We start from the raw sequence: 20,463 nt of genomic DNA on the forward strand, positions 1-20,463 counted from the left end.
TCGCTCAAGAGGCCGTGAGCCGGCGCCATCTGAAGACACTTCCGGGTCACGTGGCCAGCGTGACGAAGCTGCAGCTGGCAAGCCAGCACCAGCGCAGCACATGGAAACGCCGTTTACCTTCCCGCTATAAAGCGGTACCTATTTATCTACTTGCACTTAAGGGTGCTTTCAAACTGCTAGGTGGGCAGGAGCTGGAACCGAACGACGGGAGCTCACCCCGCCGCGGGGATTCGAACTGCCGACCATGCGATCAACAAGTCCTAGGCACTGAGGTTTTACCCACAGCGCCACCCGCGTCCCTGGACTCCAGATTAGTCCTCATCTAATAGCATATTTGACTGACTTCTTAAGAAAGCTCACTGCTTCCCCCCCCCAAAAAAAATATCCCCCCTTGAAGCTGCTTCAAGGGGGGATATTTTTTGGGGGGGAGGCAGTGAGCTTTCTTAAGAAGTCAGTCAAAAGTCACCCCCCATTATTCTTGTACTGTCTGAATGCCCTGAAGCTACTTAACTCCACTTTTTCCTCTGGCAGAGGATGAGGGAGAGAAAGGTTGACACAGCATCATTTGTTTTTTGTCCTCAGGTTTTAAAGAACAAATAGGCCCTGCTTATGTGGCCAGGGGATATGTGAAATCTAGATAAAATTAGCACTGTTGTTCTTTACCTAGTGCCAAACATTTTACAATGGGGGAAGGTGTTAAAACAAATAACCGCTGCTGAAAAGTTTACTTTAGTTGTTCTCAGAGTAACACCAGGGTGTGGGAATAGGGAACTTTGAGTCATTCTTAGAGAAAGCCATTCTCTCAGAATGTTGGCAAGCATGGAGAACATTTCATTTCCTTTGTAATAGAAGTTAAGTTGACTTTTGGGAAAAGATGAAAGGCAAATGTTGGCAGGGTAATAACTGACAGTGGCAGCCAAGACAGTGGCAGAATCAAATGCAGAGCGGCACAAGTTCAGATTAGTGACACTCTGGAGTAGAACTGGGAGCTCATTTTGTTGCAAAAAAGAGCGTTCAGAAATGGCTTGCATCCAGTGGTGACTGACTGGTAAAAAAATTATATATTAGTACTTACACAAAAGATAGTTAGCATTCTAATAAATATTTATTTGTTTATTTATTTATTTCATATGTGCTTGTTCTTCATACCTAAGTGCAAAACCTGACATTTGTTCCTATTTGAATTAGCTTGGGCCCAGTTCTCCAAACTGTTAAGGTCATATTGTATCCCAATTCTGTCTTCTGCAGCATTAGCTACCCCTCCTAGTTTGCAGATTTGATGAGCATCCTCTCAATTCCTTCATCCAAGTCATTTATAAAAACCTTGAACAACAACAGGTCCAGGACAGGAGAGGTGTGAAAATGTCTTATTATCCATTACCACCCATTTCCCGCTTGTTATAAAAAGTCCATTTGCAAAAGACAGCTATCTACTATTCTAGTTGGGTAGCTGCAGACAGAAAATAGCAGTTATAAAAACCAATCAAGGTTGAATTTCTTTTTATTGTAACATATTAAACACCATTTGATGCCCATAAATGTTCTTTGCTATTTTTAGGGGGCCAGATCACCAATTTGCTTCTTCTAATGGTGTCGGTGGATGAAAACCTAGCAACAGGGCATACAAGTTCAAACTGCTATTGGAATAAAACGTGCCACCACTGAAATGAAACAACTTTCATTAGGGGGAAATGCATATTATGCTTTTATGAGCTGTCCCTTATCTCTTGCAGAAAGCTTTCATATTGCTTATAAAAAATGTGATGCCAGCCCCCTAGCAACAAAGGAGTATTCTGAGTTTGGGGAAACCTCCTCAGCAGCAGAAGTAATTGCTAGGTGGGGAACTTCTTCTTCCTCTTCTTCTTCTTCTTCTTCTTCTTCTTCTTCTTCTTCTTCTGGAATTTTATTAATTTAGATTTTCAATATAGCCTGCAAAAGAGAACCATAAAACAAATATGAAACAGATCAAAAACATCAGAAACAATGGCAATTACCATAGCAACAGTAAAAATATAAAAAGCAGTAGATAGAAGATCAGTTAAAATCATGGGCATTTTTTTTTAATGTCTAAAACGTGGCTCTCCGGGCAACCCAGTCACATAGCAGCTTGTAAATAATAGTAATTATTATTAAGAAAGCCTACAGAGTGGCAAGGATATATAGAGAATGACCTCTGGTGCCAGACTTAACAAACAGGTAGGTTCCTTTTTTGAAAAAGAAAAGGCGGCACAGCTAAAATTTTCAATGAATATATCCCCTCCACAGACACCTCTGTGATGATGACGGTATTAAAATATCCTGTTGTTCTTCACTAAAAGAGAAAAGGGGAGACCAGATAGTATCAAAGCTATCTTTTTTGGAGATGCGCTTGATTAGTGACCAATGGTATGTGTGGCATTCTGATAGAGCAATACTCCAGATATTATTAACCCAAGCCTCTATTGGTATATTAGAGGTTTCCTTCCATCGTTGGGAAAAGGAAAATTGAAGGAAATAAAGTGGCAGTGATTTATGCAAGCGTCGCTGAATCCTTGTCTGGCTTAGAGCAACGCTAACACAAAACCAACACACAATAATTCTAGAAGCTGAACCCACCATGTTCAGTGAAGCTTACTCCCTAAGTAAATGTGTTTGGGACTGCAGGCTTAGCTGCATAGGTTTTCGCTCATGGTGGTTTTCGATGAACAGACCTTTGATCCTTAGGAAGATGCAATTATTCAGCCATTTATATTGTGTTAATCAATTTAATAGAAAGTGATCCTTTGGGGGGGGGAATCAAAAGTGCTGACCAATTAAAAATAGTGTCTATGGAAAGAAAGCAATGGTTTTGACCTTTCTACTGTTATTGAATGGTAAATAAAGGCATCTATTGTTGGAGCTAGAAAAATGTCTCGTCTGTAGTGGAAGGGATTTGTTTATGGAATGACAGACAGTGTTCATTTCTATTTTTAACCAGGCTGCTTGTTTTTATGTAACTAAAGGGCCAATTCCTGCAATTGCTTTGGGGGTTATTTATTAATTTATTTTTAATTAAACATGAATCCTTGCCACACAACCATATTATTTACACAACAAATCTGCTTTGTTAGTGCAAGATACAAGTATTAACACCTTTCCTCAGCAGCGAATCTACAATACTATGTTATTGTGCAATCTCTACTCAACAAACAAGTCTATTGCAGAAGAGCCTGGACTACTTAATTTACTTTTCACATTGTTATCAGTCACCTTTTACATTATTTAATGTAATACAACCTCTGCATCACTTCTGGCTTCCTACTTGGGAGGAGGGAGCCTTGAAGCCAAGTTATTTAATCATCCTGATCCAAAAGTCCAGTGCAAAGAGCCAGTCCTGACGCTGACAAGTCCTCTATGCTGGCTATCAAATGTATTCTCCCAGAGCCAAAACATTGGTAGCCAAAACAGAATGTTGGCTCACTATTGGAGAGAAGAAAGAGGCCAGGAAATAGGGGATAGAATAGAATGCCCTGGGAAATGGCATGGCTTGAACACAGAAGCACTCCACTGTGTCAACATTTTATTACAGGTCCAACTTGTTGAACCCTATTCGCCAATCTAAACTATATGTGAAGATGACCCTATTAACCCTTAGATTTGAACAGGAAGCTTTAAGAGCAAACTAAAGGTAAAGGTAAAGGTACCCCTGCCCGTACGGGCCAGTCTTGACAGACTCTGGGGTTGTGCGCCCATCTCACTTAAGAGGCCAGGGGCCAGCGCTGTCCGGAGACACTTCCGGGTCACGTGGCCAGCGTGACATCGCTACTCTGGCGAGCCAGAGCCGCACACGGAAACGCCGTTTACCTTCCCGCTGGTAAGCGGTCCCTATTTATCTACTTGCACCCGGAGGTGCTTTCGAACTGCTAGGTTGGCAGGCGCTGGGACCGAGCAGTGGGAGCGCACCCCGCCGCAGGGATTCGAACCGCTGACCTTTCGATCGGCAAGTCCTAGGCGCTGAGGCTTTAACCCACAGCGCCACCTGCGTCCCTAAGAGCAAACTAGTAAGTCCTTATTTTTCATAAATTGCTCAATTAAGATTCCATTAGAATTCATTCAATCCAAATTATTATCTTGAAACAAAACTTACAAGAAAATATGTTAAAGGTTCTGTTTTTTTAGGACTGATCAACCATTGTATTTGACTATTTGTGCTAGCATTTGTGTTTAAAGAGTAGCTACAAATTTTACTGAAAAACAGTAATGGATAACGTTCATAGCCCTTTAGATTTTTTTTTTTTTTTAATGCCCTAATCTTAATACTTTTAAGTCCCATCGCTTTGTCGCTTATATTCCGTGTGATATAAAGATGAACAAATGCAGAGGAATTCACTGAACACAGCATATCCCTCAGGAACTTGCATGGCAGACTAAAACACTGCTGTTCTGTTTACAGCATTGGGAAAGGAACAATTAGACATTGAATCTAATAATCCCCCAGTACATGTGCCAGGAAATCAAATACACAGAGAATTTTAGAAAAAAGGATAAACTGTACTACAAGGGATAGTAGAATAATGGAATTATTCTTCACCAGGGAAGCATTTATATTCCCATGACTTATTTGCATTTAATCTTCCTGAATATAGGTTTGTAAAAACTCTTTTAATTCCATCAATCTTTATTTTTTAAAATAAAACAGGTTATGACCATTTCCATTGTGCAGCTGTGGTTCATTCAGCTACCCTCCTATGCTGGTCACTACAACATATAAATTTTGATTACCTTGGCCTCCTTGCCCTGCTGCCGAAATCACACAACTGCCTAACTTGTTTTTTACCTTATTTGCCACTGCAGCTGATGTCAGGAGTGAGCAAGCAGTAATCAGAATAAGTGATGTCAGCTCTTTATGAGAGAAAAAACAGGATCTTCACAGGGGTGCCAGGCCTAATGAGCACAGCAACGCTGCCTAAGTCCCCTCCTCTCCAGGGTTTTCCCCAAGCAATCTAAGACTGCGCCTGTGTGCCTTTGCTCCTTTCACTTCATGCCTCTCTTGGTCCTAGGAGACTGGGGGAGGAGGGGAGCATGTTACAGGAGGGGGAGATGTGTGCTTCTATACCAGCCTGACTTATCTCTACCTCTTGGCCTCACTCCTCCCCTGCTTCTTCTGGACTTCTCTCTGACACAAGACTTTCCCAGCTCAGTTACCTCTTCAGCTTCTGACACCTTCTTCCCTGTCTTCTTCCTCTGATCGCTCATTGCCATCCCACCACCACTCCCTAGGCTTTGAGCCTTCTTCCCTTGGAGGTTCCTCAGCTGGTTCCTCCCACCATTCCTCCGCATCCAACCAGTCCATGACATCTGAGATGCTTTGTCAGGCAGGGCTACCCTCTTGCTTGTAAAATGCTAATACAATTGGTTCGTTATTTTGTCACTGATATCCAGATGATCCAGGGAAGATGCAAATGTGATATTCTTCAGTGGTGTTAATAGTTTTGGTCAAGAACTGGTGCTGGTTCCTAAATAATTGTGCATCTAACAGATTTTTTAAAAAGCTCACAATCAATGCTAAATTTTACACAACCACCTTGTGATTGGGTGATTGCATCGCTCCAAGAAGGAAAAAAGTTAGGGAGATGAGGATTAAAATTGGGGGGGGGGGGAGCCATTACCAGCAGTGGGATGTTCTAGAAGTTCTCTGATCATTGGTTTGGCATTTGGCATAATAGTTAAAGCTTCTGTAATGGGTATACTTTTGTGATTATCTCTGCACTAATACGTGCAAGACAGCTGAGGAACTCGCAGCAGCCCAGTGTCCTTGACCCACACATCCTGCAGGAAGTGGTGGAGTCAGAAATGGTGAGAGTTGGTGGGGAACACAACCTTCACCTTAAATGCTGTTTCCTCTCTCAAAGGTTCCACTAAGTATCATCTGACACATGTGGGACGAAGCCCCACTGACAACCCAAATTACTTAGTGGAAAAGCACTGACTGTTATCTGTTAATGATACTTCAGCTGATGTCCACCCCCACCCCAGCACTTAATAGCTGGGAATGAGGCACAAGATGTCAGGACCCAGAAGCCCACCTGCACAGGACAATGCGAAAGAGATAAAGGTGCTTAAAAAGATCCTTTTGGGAATTACAGTATAGGGACAGCACTACTCAAACAGTATATAAATTTATTCATGTACGTGACTACAGCAGCAAGAATTTTACTTGCCCCAAAATGGAAAGTCCCAGTGAAAGAAGAATGGATACAAAAAGCTTATGGAATATGCAGAAATGACGAAACTTACCGGAAAAATGAGAAATCAAGATAACAAACTTTTTATAGAATGGAAATGGTTTATTGAATGTTTACTAATAAATTGTAAACAGAAAAGAACATTGGCAGGATTATTGTAATAACCTGCAGTTTTTATAAGAGTATACATTTAAAGCAAATGAATAAATGAGTAAATGTTAATTTGGAATATGCGGGGGGGGGAATTAAGTAACCGCAGAAAGAGGGGGAAGGAAGTCGAGTTTTGAAATGTCAAAATGACTGTAAAATTGTTGACATGTATGAAACTGAAAATCATAAATAATAAGGACCACCATTTCAGCTGTAAAACTATAGCAGCAGCAGCAGCAGTATTTGCACCGGCTCCCTCAGGCTCCGCGTGGCTGCACGTGAGAATGTTGTTCGGAAATGGGGAAGAGGGTGTTGAAAAGAAGAAGCGTGTAGAGAGACGGTGACATCCGGTCGCGTTTATTTTGGGAGGGACAGAAGCTAAGGAAACTGTGCCACTTATGAGGCGTCGATAAACCCCGATTCATCCCCCCCCCCAACTTTCGGTGACCTCGTTATGTGCGCGGCGTATCTACTGCGCAACCCCCATCATTTCCCGCTCGCAGCCGACTTTCATCTCTTATCACATGGTGTCGCCGCCAAGCAGCAGCAGCAGCGGCCGTTGTTGGGGACAGCGGTGCTCCTTTCCCCGCCCCCCTCGGAGTAGCGGCTCCTCCGCGGAGGACCGTGAGGAAGGCGTTGGCGGGGGGCTGAGGCGCCTCCCTCCCCTTCCTCCGCCGCCGCCGCCGCCGGTGCCAGGCGGAGGCTCCTCCCTCGCTCCCGTGTGACTGGCCTAGTGCCGCATGTGAGGCAAGAAGGCGGGAGGGAGGAGGAGGAGGAGAGGCGCCCGGCCGACAGCGGCCCCCAGTGCGGCGGCGGGAGGGAGAACAAGAGGCGGCGGAGGAAGAGCAGCAGCAGCAACGGCCACATCCCCCATCTGCCGCCTCGACGCTTCTTCTCTTCCCCCTCCCCCTCCCAACCCCCGTTAATCCCTCATGACGGTTTGGTGCTGCCGGTGTTCCCTGGCCGGTCACTTCAGGTAACGCTTATTCGCCAGGCCGGCCGAGGGAAATAGGTTTGTGGATCAAGGGCGGGGGGCGGGGGGACGAGAACGGCGGGGGGGGGTAGAGAGAGAGAGAGACAGAAAAGGCGCCTTCCATCCTCCCCTTTCTCTTCCGGCTCCTCCCTCTCCTCTCAGAGCCGGCGGGTGACGCGATGTGGGAGTCGGCGCGGGATGCCTTCCTGCCCGCTGCTGCTGCTGCTCCTTCTCAGCCAGCCGGCCTGCGCTTCCCTGAGGAGGAGATGGAGGAGCGAAGGAGGAAGGTCACGGGGTCGGCCGGGGGCGCGCGCGCGTGCCCGCACTCTGTAAGCGGAGGAAGGGAGAAGGTGAGGTGCTTTGAAGAGCATCCTGGGTGGTGGTGCTGAGGAGGGAGGGAGGGAGGGAGAGGCAAAGGTGTGCAAGGTAAGGTGACTGATGCTCCTAAGGACGTAGGGAAGGGAGGAGGCAAAGCAAAGGCCCACCCAAATGAGCCACATGAAAAGGAACATCGCCTTTCCATAGATGATGATTATGGCGGCAGCGGTGGAAGATTTCTGAATGGCCAAGATGGGTCGTGATTTGAAATGTTGTTGCATGACCAGCAGGTAGGCTTGGAAATCGCCTCTCTGCAACACACATGGCATTTATGTGCACACATGGTTTTTTTTTTTTTTGTGTGTGTGTGTGTGTGTACACATAGGGGGACGTGGGTGGTGCTGTGGCCTAAACCACTGAACCTCTTGGGCTTGCCAGTCGGATGGTCGGTGGTTCGAATCCACACGATGGGGTGAACTCCCGTTGCTCTGTCCCAGCTCCTGCCATCCTAGCAGTTCAAAAGCACACCAGTGCAAGTAGATAAATAGGTAGCGCAGCAGTGGGAAGGTAAATTGTGTTTCCGTGTGCTCTGGCACTCACTCGTCATGGTGTCCCATTATGCCAGAAGTGGTTTAGTCATGCTGGCCACGTGACCCAGAAAGCTGTCTGTGGACAAACGCCGGCTCCCTCGGCCTGAAAGCGAGATGAGTGCCGCAACCCCATAGTCGCCTTTGACTGGACTTAACCGTCCAGGGGTCCTTTATATAAACACACACACGCCACCTCACTTGTTTGTGTATATAGTATATTTGTATTCTATCTTTCTTCCATGAATAAAACAGCAAAAGAGGCTTGGGGCACTTAAAAAGACTTAACACGTTCAGTATGGTGTAAGCTTTTAGAGATGAAGGTTATGCTTCACTTCTGGAGATTCTTCCATGATGAAACTAGTTGTATGTAAGATTCTTTGCAGGTCTACCATTGTTTAGGCACTGATCATCCCCATTGCTGCTTCACTTTTGATTTTGGATTTTGATTAAATATTACAGTTGCAGGCTAAATTTATGGATATAGAATGGAGCAAAATGATACTTTCTGGTAGTCAACTGGTAAAAGAATGTCTTCAGAAAGTTAGGCTATCCTAGACTTCAAGACCCAGACTATTGTAGAGCCATAAATAATTTTACCCAATGCCCATAACTCATAGCCTGTATCTCTGGAAATTTAAATTGATAGGTAAATAGTAGGTCAACTCTGAAAGGGTGTTGAATACCTCATCATGGTTTTCAGATTTTTGACAAATTCCATAGGGATATTTCATAGGGATCTGTTACTTATAGTAGCTGACACTACCCAAAAAAGGGTATGCAGTCATTTGTTTTGTGGGTTACAGTGCAGCATTTGCATTTTAGTTTCTGCTGTAATTTCTGGTGGTGTTTGGTGTAAGGTGGCTGGCTGGAATATTTGCTAGTGCTATCATGCTAATTGTTTTCTTGGCATAAGCAAGCATAACTTAACTGCCATATATTTAACAAACTCTTTTAAACAGATGTTGTGTTATGTCATATCCTGTATTTTAAATATCTGAACATATTTCCTGTGAAGATGAATGTGTAACTGTAATAGACTGGTATAGTGTAGAAAAGGTGTTATTGATGCTGGTTTTTACTGGTGTAAGAACAGAATGAGAGTCCTGCTGGAGCAGACCTGGGGCCCATCTAGTTGTGCATCCTTTTGTCCACAGATGCCTGTAAAAAGCCCATAAATACTTTTTTCCTTTAGCCTTTCATGTAAAACTCCATAGATTACAAGGGAGGACAGCAGTAAAAGGTACACTTGTCAGCGTGCAGACATTGTGGTTTTGCAAAACAACATAGTTTCCTTTAGTTTGTAGCCACAACAGAGATGTGGGGAACCTATTAAACTTTATTGAGATATATTCTGCAGTAGAGTACCATAGGTGCCTATATTTAAGCCATTTAAATGACCTGATGGTTGACAGCAAGCATTGAATTGATTCCAATTATCCATGGTTTCTATTATTTTAACCATGAATTTGCCACATGTATGGCACAGCAGGGTTTGTCCTAAGCTTAATCTGTATCTTTAGCTGCATATAAGTATGTTTGCATGCATGAATGTCCTGTGTGGTTTTTGGTTGCAGGGAGGCAGACAACTGTATTCTGGATGAGGTTACATGAGCTTTACCAAAGAAAGGAAAATGCTTGAGGCTGACATGTACCGACTGTAGGACTGTGCAAAAGCAGCCTTAGAGCCAGCAGTGCCTACTTAAATATTAGCTTAGAGGTGGATTTGATGGGAAATACAATTAGTGTCAGAGTTGGCAGATTCCTGGATTGTAGGAGGAGGGAGGGAACCAACTGCAGAACTCTACATTTCCATTCAAATTCTTGAGGAAGCGCTTGCATTGCCCTTAGATTATGCAATGACTTATTCTTAGAAGCTATTTTGGAACCAATTCATACATTCTTCTTAATAAATATTTTGGTTTTGATCCAAAGATCCTTTGAGTGGCACTCAGTTCATGGGATACTCTCTCTGGTGGAAGGGAGAAGGCAATTTTTTGCTGATTCCCCTTGCAGGTGCCCCACCAAAATGTGCCCTGGAGGATTCAGGAACCATCTGGAAGGTGGGGGGGAAGGGGAAGTCAACAAAAACACCTCCTCCCTTCTACCAGTGGGTGTGTCCTCTGGGTTCAAAACACAAATAGAAGGAGCCTTCTGTAGAAGAGAAAGTAAGGATCCAAGTCACAAACATTAGTTAATATATCAAAAAATTAATATAGCTTCATATGACCAGTTACCTCTGATTATTAGTTATAGAAATTGTATCAGACAATTTATTGTAAAAGAAATCTGTGTCACTCAACATGCACACTCCTCTGTCCTTTTGTAAACATATATGGGTAAAACCCCCTACTTTTTCCTTGTAGGATTCCAAAATAGCAGTATCAGTTTAAGAAAAGGAAAAGTGGATTTGCAACTCTGAAATTTTCCTAAACGCTGACAGACTTTCTTTTGCTTATATATCATCAGGCCGATGACTTTATATTAACTTAAGTTTATTTTATTAAGAATGTGTTGTAGTGATGAACTGATTTATTTCCTTTTAAATAGAAACTACTGTAGCCCTGAAACCGAAGGACACTTTTTGAATTCCTTAGTGCAGTATTTTGGTGACAGCTTTGGGACAAATGTTAAAACAATGCCCTTACTAGAAGAAGCTACTCTACCTGTGGACCCACCACTGAGTTTGCCAGTGGTAGTAATAGGTGAGTTATTCTCAGAATTTCAGTATATGAATAAGAATCTAAAATATTGAATGTGTTTGAAATTTATTAATTATAACTTAACAACCTTGCCTTATCACGGACTGCTTATTAAGTTGTGATATAATTGAGAGTTCTAGTTATCATGTTATACAGGTATAGTGTGATTTGATGCTGCTGAAAAAATATTTGAGCTATAATGGTTTCCTTCATAACTGGGAAAAAGGTAATGTTGTATAGTAGAATAGGAATTGCCAAAGTGTACCTCCTTGTCACTGAATCTAGCTCTTTGGGGCCCTATATACCCGTTACATGCAACCTGGTCATGTCTGTAAAGGAGCAGCTGCTCTAATGCTCGCTTTCCTCTCCCCTCCTCATTTCTTTTTCCTTTTGTATCATGTCTATTTGATTATGAGTCTAGCAGTTCAAAAGCACGCCAGTGCAAGTAGATAAATAGGTACTCCTGTGGCAGGAAGGTAAACAGTGTTTCCGTGTGCTCTGGTTTCTGTCACGTTGTGCCAGAAGCGGTTTAGTCATGCTGGCCACATTATCCGGAAAGCTGTCTGCGGACAAATGCCAGCTCCCCCGGCCTGAAAGCGAGATGAGCGCCACAACCCCATAGTCGCTTTTGACTGGACTTAACTGTCCAGGGGTCCTTTACCTTTACCTGTGCTTTATCTTTTTGTATCTGAACAGCACTTCAACAAAAATTAAGCACTTTTTAAAAAGTATCTAACAACAAGAACACAGAAACTCATGTAATCAAAATGAGAGGACTCAAGCACCTCCATTTTTTAGGGAGAGTAGAGTGTTTCATCCTTAGCTGTTTTTCTGTTTCCAGTTGGCCGCCCCTCCTACTTCAGGTCGGGGAGGAAATAACTTGGGAGGCCAGTTTTTGAATGGCAAAATAGCTTTGTTTCCATATTTGGTGACTGGGAGAATATCCGTAATTGGGACTTATTAAAACCATGAAACAATGAAACAAATTTCTTGTTATACAGTAATTGGAATAAAATATGTAGCCTGCAAAAATGTTGGATGTTTTATATTAGATGTTAACCTAGAAGTGAAAGTGGTTTGGATTATACTGTTGAAGGAGGAAGTACTATTATTTTACGATAGCTGAGGCTCTATGCTGCCCTAGGATCAGTTTCGGTGACATGATGCTATGCAAATATTGTTCTAAAGTGCTGCAGATGGTTTTTCTGCCTTTTCACAACACAAGGTATCTCGTTGCTAGGAAAAGAGTCTTCCCCACCCACCCACCCATAACACTCCTTCAATTTACAATAGCAACAAACTTGTTTTGTAAAAAGTAACAAATAGTAACACAGATTTGTAATCAAATACAGGTTCAAAGCAATTACATTATCAACAACTAATTACCTATAAACTAATTAAAACTATATTATATTGCGAAATAAATTTGTGTATCAGCCCAAAAAGCTGTCAAAAAGCCAAGAAACTTCACATTAAATGAAAAAGTAATCTGGCTCCACTTTAACAGTAAAAGTAAAATTTTATTTTACATGTCTGATTATCTAGCTAAATATGTGTGGACACAAGGGACTTTTAGCTCTTCTGCCACTATTCAGAAAGTTAGCAACCAATAAGCAGGTCAGTGTTGGTAGAGTCAGAAATTCATTGATCAGAATTGAGGTAATAAACTTGGCAAATAATATTCTAGACTATATCTGCAAAAATACTAGGCATCCTATAGCAAAAGCCGAGCTCTTTTAAATTCCTTGATTGCAATGAGGGGGAGATAAGCATATCTTTGACTTTCATGCCTTAAAGTCTTTATTTTGGTCATTATCTTGGTCCAGATTACAAGATATAATTTTAAACTTTAGTAAATCTTATATCATTTTTAAAATACCATTAGGTAATGGACCATCAGGAATTTGCCTCTCATACATGCTGTCTGGATACAGGCCATATTTGTCTCCTGCAACAGAACATCCAAATCCTATTTTGCATAATAAATTAAAAGAATCTAGTCATCTTTCTATTGTTGATCAGGTAAGCTACCAATTATGAAATTACACATTTGATTGCATATCAGGGCTGGAAGAAAAGTGCATTACATATATAATATACAATTACATACTCTTGGCTTAGAAAAATTAGTTCACATTTCTGTTGTGCATCGTGGTAGAAGCAAAGTATTCTGCTTTTCTCAGGTTTTTCAGTGTCAAATAGGACTTGGGGATCCAAAATGCCAATTATTTTTTTATGACAATCCTGTGTATTTAAAATATAAGAGCTGCCTCCAAAATATATCTTGTTTGGCACTCTGACATCTTTCCGCAGGGCCTGCAAGACAGAGCTGTTCCACCAGGCCTTTGGCCAGGGCACAGCCTGACTCCCTCCCTCGGCAATCTCCGCGGAGCTCTGGCCCAATGGTTGCCAGTGGCTTGATTTAAATTAATTTTATAATGAATGATTTTAGAGTGTTGTGTTGTGTTGTACTGTTGTACTGTTTTATTGTTGTGATTAGTCTCTTTTCATCAGCTAAAAAGAGACTAATCATATGACATACAGAAAACATTCTATCAATTCCTTGTATCAATTGCAGCTCAAACTTGATTCCATTAAAATCATTCCCAAGGGTTTAAGTGTGTAATCCGTGGGGAGAAGCCAGATGACATAATGAAGCTTGTTTGCACTCATTGTGATCAGGAAACCAAGGGATAAAAGCAAACAACTAGTACAAGTTTGGTACATCTGATATCTATATATAGCCAGGCCTGAGAAACATGGTATAGAGAGTTAAAGCTCTTTTACTGCCCATTATTTTATATTCTAAGGAAAAGTTACATTGCCGTTTAAAACTGTCTTCTCACATTAGGAGTTGGAGTACTTGGCGGAAGGTCTAGAAGGACGGTCTTCGAATCCTGTTGCAGTTCTCTTTGACACACTGCTTCATCCTGATGCTGACTTTGGATTTAACTATCCACCTGTTCTTGACTGGAAACTGGAACCAGAGCACTATATCCCTCATATGGTGCTTGGCAAAGGACCACCTGGTGGTGCTTGGCATGTGAGAACTTTTTCCATTTTGCTGTTGGAACTACACTTGATCAGAGAACTTCAGCTTACATGTTGGCTATGGGAACAATGGGTACCTACCACACATTGTTCCTGATTGGTTGTAAGTCCTGTGGCATGTACCCATTTCAGGAGGTTCATGTTTTGGCGCTGCATCATGGGGAGTGTCTTAATATTTTAAATGAATAAACAAATGTGTAAAGAATTCCCGAAAACTTCACATACTACATACCTATTTTGTAAATGATCTTTGTTCTCACTTCCAAAGGCTTACATTTTTGTGCTTGCCTTTTGTAGAAAACTAGGTATACGTTGCACTCCTCGTATTAGATTTTATGGAGATATATATGTTTCTAAAAGGATCAACACTTAGTTACACCCTGAGTGAAGTTACATCACTTGATTATTTGGGCCAATACAATGATAATATAGCACAGGCCATTTATCACCTTCCCAACCCCCAAGAACTATCATCCTGCACAATTAACTACGGGCATTTTTAGTAATATTTTTTTGTGAATATTGTGGGGCTACATAGTTGGCAAAATAGACCATGGAAGGCTAGAAATGAGGCCAAAGGCTGTAGGCTACCTGCTATAGGAGATTTCCTCCTGACTTTATTTCCTTAGCTGTAATGTCTAGTGTAATTTGCTGTCAGGATCCTCTGGATCACTCAGGGAGTTCTCATACCAGCAGCAGATGTTGGGAGTTGAAACACCATGCTGTCCTGAAGATGTGCATGGCAAGCTGTCCCAAACATTACAACTGGAATAAGAAGAGTTGCCAAGTTGAAGCTTTCTGCAAAGCAGATAATATAGCACATAGGCTGGTCCTTTAGAACATGATTCATGGGATCTTTTTTCTGTTTGTTATGAAATGAAGGTGGAATGAGATTACCTTAAGCAATACTTTAAATATTTTGTCCTGGTATTATTTTCTTTTCCATAGAATATGGAAGGTTCCATGCTGACTATCAGTTTTGGAGATTGGATGGAATTACCTGGATATTCATTTAAAGACTGGACTGCTACCAAGCGAAGGTGAGGAGTGTAACATTCTTGTAATGACTGATGGAGGGGAAATTACTTCTGTCAGTGGATGAAGAATTGAAAGTTTCAATGTTTCTGTGATCTATTTTTCAAAAGTACAAGATCCTCTTGTACATGTAATTTAATAATGCTAACAGCTTGTAAACAATGGGCTACCATTCTGACACTTAAGCTTAAGACATTTGATTTAATTTAATTTAATTTAATTTAATTCATAGATTAGATAACCAGGGCTGCAGGATGAGATGGGACACCGAAGAACTGACTGCCAAATTTTCTACCTCCCCTATTTTTGAAAAGCTCACATAGTCTCGGCATTGACCTCTGTGTTTTTGAAAATTCAGTGATCAACTTAGCCTAGCATGTTTTGGCTCAGTTTAAGTACTTCTCATAGTTGTGAGCAAAGGAGTGCCAGTGGGTTCCGCTGAATGTGGTAAAAATCCATGATTTCAGAATTTAAAGCTGAACTTAGCTGCTCATGATTTAAAAATTCCCTCTTGGGCAACAAATTTAGGAAAAAAAAATCTTTGTTGTACATTCTATAGACTCTCATTTGTTTTTTTCTGGGAAAACTACCGTATTTTTCGCCCTATAGGACGCACTTTTCCCCCTCCAAAAATGAAGGGGAAATGTGTGTGCGTCCTATGGGGCGAACGCAGGCTTTCGCTGAAGCCTGGAGAGCGAGAGGGGTCGGTGCACACCGACCCCTCTCGCTCTGCAGGCTTCATGGACCTCTCCGCAAGGAGCGGGAGCACTCCCGCTTCTTGCGGAGAGTTGCCTGCATGCCGAAGCCTGCGCGCGCTGAGCTCAGCGCGTCCAGGCTTCGGACCTCTCCGCAAGGAGCGGGAGCACTCCCGCTGCTTGCGGAGAGTTGCTTGCATGCAGAAGCCTGCGCGCGCTGAGCTCAGCGCATCCAGGCTTCGTGGACCTCTCCGCAAGCAGCGGGAGCGCTCCCGCTGGTTGCGGAGAGTTGCCTGCATGCAGAAGCCTGCGCGCGCTGAGCTCAGTGCGTCCAGGCTTCGCGGACCTCTCCGCAAGCAGCGGGAGCGCTCCCGCTGCTTGCGGAGAGTTGCCTGCATGCAGAAGCCTGTGCGCGCTGAGCTCAGCGCGTCCAGGCTTCGCGGACCTCTCCGCAAGCAGCGGGAGCCAGCGCTGGGCTCCCACGGCTTGCAGAGAGCTGCCTGTTTGGGGGCTGGGGCGGGGGAAGCTCGGGCCTCCCCCGCCCCAGCCCCGCACCTGGGGGGGAAAATAATTTTTTTCCCTTTATTTCCCCCCCAAAAAACTAGGTGCGCCTTATGGGACGGTGCGTCCTGTAGGGCAAAAAATACGGTATATCATAATTTCCCTGAGACCAAATCTTCTGTTACTACATAATTCTTTAAATATGTTTGATGCTTGCATTCATAGCTAGATTGATTGTACTGAAAGTGGTTTTCAGACTTGTATGTTTAAAGAGCTAAGTAAAAATAATAAACTAGCTTTTTGGGGTTCCTGGGGTAGGATCTCAGGTATATGGCCTCACATTGTTATATATATTCCATATGATCTACAGCCCTTCCATTCAATACAGGGGCTGGAAATGTAAATACTATTTTATTTAATTGCAATATGGGGTTGATTGACAGGTGCATATGCAAAAGTCAGAAAAGAGTTTGAGCCATCACTCACAAATGTCTGTGCCTTGCTTGGAACGTCATGCTTTGAGAGCCACTGTCTGCATCTGCGCATAACAGAAAGCCAAGAATCTTTGCTTAACAACCCATACTATACTGAACTGAACAGAGATGCAGGACCACCATTTCTCCTGCTTCACTCCTCCCGTGTGTGAGCAGGGAAACAAACCAGGAAGGTGATAGCTTAGCATTATGTCCAAACTCGTGTTCATAGGTTTATTTTGCCCTAAAAAGCCAGAATTCATATCTCAACAACAAAGCATACATTAATGCTGGTTAACCATCCTGGCTTGTTGGGGCAAAAGAAATCCAGTATAAGCAGTGAAAACATTTCAAAAAAGAAATCATGCCAAAAAGAAATAACAAATGTACTGATCTAATACAAAAGCTGAAAATTCTTTCTGTAGCAATCTGACCTGAATATGGTCGTACAGTCACATTACAAGTTTAAGGAGGTGTTCCTGTGGTGAATGTGAACAGTAAACTAAATGTGAATAATCAGATATGATCTTTATCTTTTTCAGAAATATAAAGTGTGACAGAGTTCTGCCAGAGCAAATTGCTAGCTATTACAAGCACTATGTTAAAGTCATGGGCCTTCAAAAAAACTTCAGGGAAAACACGTACATAACGTCTGTCTCAAGGCTTTACCGAGAACAGGACCATGAAGATGAAAGTGAAGTGAGTGAAGATGTTTTGCCACAACATTTGCAACTGGAAGAGCAAGGTGGACAGACTATCCTGATCAAGAGAAACTGGGAAATCAGAGGTTATCAGAGAGCAGCGGATGGCTCTCATGTGCCATTCTGTTTGTTTGCTGAGAATGTTGTTCTTGCCACTGGAACTTTTGATTCTCCTGGCAGACTCCAAGTAGACGGTGAAGACTTTCCTTTCGTTCTGCATTCCATATCTGAGTTTGGTGCTGCTGTCGACAAAGGAATATTATGTGGGAAAGCAGATCCAGTCTTGATCATAGGTGGTGGACTTACAGCGGCTGATGCAGTTCTGTGTGCTTATAACAACAACATCCCTGTAATTCATGCATTCCGTAGGAGGGTTACTGATCCAAGTTTGATTTTCAAACAGTTGCCTAAAAAGCTTTACCCCGAATACCATAAGGTCTACCATATGATGTGCACTCAGTCAGTCACTACAGACTATACTTTGCACCATGCTTATACCAGTTTTCCAGAACATCGGGTCCTTTCATTTCAGCCAGATATGAAATGTGTCCTGCAGAGTGCCTCTGGATTGAAGAAGATCTTAAAGTTCTCTGTAGCCTTAGTGTTAATAGGTTCTCATCCTAACCTATGCTTCCTGAAGGGCCAAGGCCAGGGTATAGGCCATAACCCAAATGAACCAATTACGTGCAAGGGTAACCCTATTGAAATTGATCCATATACATATGAGTGCACAAAGGAACCCAATCTTTTTGCAGTAGGTCCACTGATTGGAGACAATTTTGTACGTTTTTTAAAAGGGGGGGCACTGGGCATTACACGGCATTTGGTCACGAAGCAGAAGCATCAACTCATAGCTGAAAGAGAAGGAGATGGAGTTCCCTAAACCAAACAGCCGTAGACATCATCTAAGGGACTACAGGCATATGCTAATAACTGACCCATAACATCTAGTCATTGGCAGCCTTGTTTTTGTTATCCATAAGTGTTCTTCATACTTTCATTGCCTTGTAGAGAATGAGACTACAGTATTCCAGCCTGTACAAAAATTGTTTTTACTGGAATTGCTTCCAGTTAAAAGAAACAGTAAATGATTATAAGTCGTGCAGATTTTATTTGGTTTTGTACGCTGATGAGAAAATATTTACCACTCTAGAGAAAAATGGTTTCTACTCATGAACTAATAGTTTTGCTATATAAAACTAGACCATGGTTGAAATATAGAAGCTTTTCTTTAAGACAAAGTAAAAAAAATATTCAGCAGTTGATTTGCAGGAAGTACTTTATTTTACCCTTGGTTGTTGTGGGAAGTATTTATAACTTTTAAAATGGCCTGTAAAATAAAGATAGTTGCGAACGGAAAGTTAAATGATACTCCAGATTGATATTCCAGCATAGTTTGTAGTTGGAAGCAGTTGTCATAAGTACGCAGGCATGCCATATGAAATGTAGCACACTAGCCTCTTCTACAGTGGTGTAAAATGAAGTACTGCTTATGTAACATCGTTACGAGGGATCACGTAATGGATTTACTGCTGTAGTAAAAACAATGCCTTGGAAACAAAGTGTTTTATATGAATACCCTGCTCTGTCACAGGACTTATTTGTAAAATGTATTTTCAGTAACAGCTCAGCATGGAAGTCTTGTTCAGTTTGAGCATCACAGGATTCTCAACATTCAAGATGTGCCTGATCTCTCTGGTCTCAAACAGAACTAGTGTTGATTGGACGCACACAGCCCAGTCCAGAGATGACTAAACTCACCTTTAGGTCCCTTTGAAATTGCTTTTTACCATGCACATCATGTTCCAATGTAGTATGTAAAGACAGGAAAACACCTGTAGTTTTCATTACTGCAGATCAACAATGATGAAATAAAAGTAGCTTGATTAAAAGAACTGCAGCAATAAAAACCACAAGAAAAAGGATGTGGTTCCTTACACACTACTAAATGATGTGAATTATGAATACCTTAAGTTCTAAAACTTTGATTTCAAAGGGTATTAAGCATACTTTCTTTGGATTTGCCTATTAGCTGCATTCCCTGTGTATATATGTCAGTTCTGCATGTAAGCAGTTTTCCCTCACCTTCAACACACAAATCACACCTGCCTGCCTTCAGTAGTTTCCTTAGTCAGCTTCTCCATGCATACTGTTTAACTGTTGGGATTTGATTAATTAAAGAGAACTTTTAAACCTATGTTTGCTCACAATGGAGGAAACATGAAAAAATGTGATCAAAATATAATTTAACAGTAATGTGTTTAATTTTGGGGACAAAAATTTCTCTACCACAATCACTCCTAGCAAGGGAAAACACTTGCAGTAATTCAGATTATTCTCTTATGTGCTCTGCAGTATACGATAGTATTTCTGGGTTCATGTTGCACGAGGAGCCTAAACGGTTGTACAAAATTAAGTTCAAATTTCCTTTTCCTTTTTTGCAAATCTGCCAGTTTACCATTTTGGGAGTTGAACACTAAACTAAAATCCAAATGCATATGGAGAACTTCAGGGTTTTTGTTTTTGTTTGTTTAAAAAAACTAAGCTGCCTTTTCTCTCTTACACAAATCCTACTAGCACTTGGACTTGGAACTCAGGCTTTGAGGCCTCAGAGGCACATACAAGTTAAGTTATTGTAAGCCAAAGAGGCAACACACACTGTTCTTGATAGAGCTTGTGATTATACTGGGATAAATTGGGGGCATTTTGTTTTCTGTAGAGATCCCTTTATGAGCAGCAAATCACTTTTTAAGCCTGGGCAGTTTAAAAAGCAGAGTGGAGATTTGGTAGTTTTTTGTCTTATGATCAAGGGAAAATGGGCCAATAAACCCAAATGCATTTATGCATCTGAATGATAGCTGCTGTGTATTTTGTTACAAACTACCTTTGAAAAGAATTGTGAAATAATTCAATAAACGCAGAAGAATAAGGACTACCCAAAGCTAATTCATTGGAGTACTTTTATCTGCTCGCTGTTCTGCCAGAATACAGCATTATACCTGTTAATATTCCCTCTTCCAAGCCTTTGGTAGTGCAGAAAGTTTTAGGATCTTGCAAATGTTTCTAAATCAAAT

At 41.9% G+C, this 20,463-nt stretch overlaps 1 protein-coding gene and 1 long non-coding RNA gene across 6 annotated transcripts; one reads left to right on the plus strand and one right to left on the minus strand.

Annotated features, from left to right (window-relative positions):
* Positions 1-1,483: 1,483 nt before the first annotated feature.
* LOC307219781 lies at positions 1,484-5,498 on the minus strand. The gene is made up of 2 exons (XR_013840552.1): positions 4,796-5,498; positions 1,484-1,929 (listed from the first exon to the last, which is right to left on the minus strand). It is a non-coding gene; the product is annotated as an uncharacterized lncRNA (long non-coding RNA).
* Positions 5,499-6,827: 1,329 nt separating this feature from the next.
* OSGIN2 (oxidative stress induced growth inhibitor family member 2) lies at positions 6,828-18,494 on the plus strand. 5 transcript variants are annotated; one of them, XM_079983124.1, is made up of 7 exons: positions 6,829-6,927; positions 6,958-7,329; positions 10,782-10,936; positions 12,819-12,955; positions 13,785-13,976; positions 14,933-15,024; positions 17,231-18,494. In XM_079983124.1, the coding sequence occupies exons 2-7, from the start codon at positions 7,286-7,288 to the stop codon at positions 18,270-18,272; spliced, it is 1,662 nt and encodes a 553-aa protein (XP_079839250.1). In that variant the 5' UTR covers positions 6,829-6,927; positions 6,958-7,285; the 3' UTR covers positions 18,273-18,494. The 5 variants fall into 5 exon arrangements, with proteins under 5 accessions (XP_079839249.1, XP_079839250.1, XP_079839251.1 ...); XM_079983123.1 differs by having other exon boundaries at positions 6,828-7,329; XM_079983125.1 differs by lacking the exons at positions 6,829-6,927; positions 6,958-7,329 and adding an exon at positions 7,426-7,676.
* The last annotated feature ends 1,969 nt before the right edge of the window (positions 18,495-20,463 follow it).

This window comes from Podarcis cretensis (assembly GCF_951804945.1).
Source record: "Podarcis cretensis genome assembly, chromosome: 7".
In the NCBI taxonomy this organism is placed as follows: Eukaryota; Metazoa; Chordata; class Lepidosauria; order Squamata; family Lacertidae; genus Podarcis; species Podarcis cretensis.

Coding starts and splice junctions, on each gene's coding strand:
- OSGIN2 (XM_079983121.1), top strand. CDS start 8,549: ATGAAGGTTATGCTTCACTTCTGGAGATTCTTCCATGATGAAACTAGT. Junction 12,956..13,784: donor ATCTTTCTATTGTTGATCAG/GTAAGCTACCAA, acceptor TTCTCACATTAG/GAGTTGGAGTACTTGGCGGA. Junction 15,025..17,230: donor TGGACTGCTACCAAGCGAAG/GTGAGGAGTGTA, acceptor TATCTTTTTCAG/AAATATAAAGTGTGACAGAG.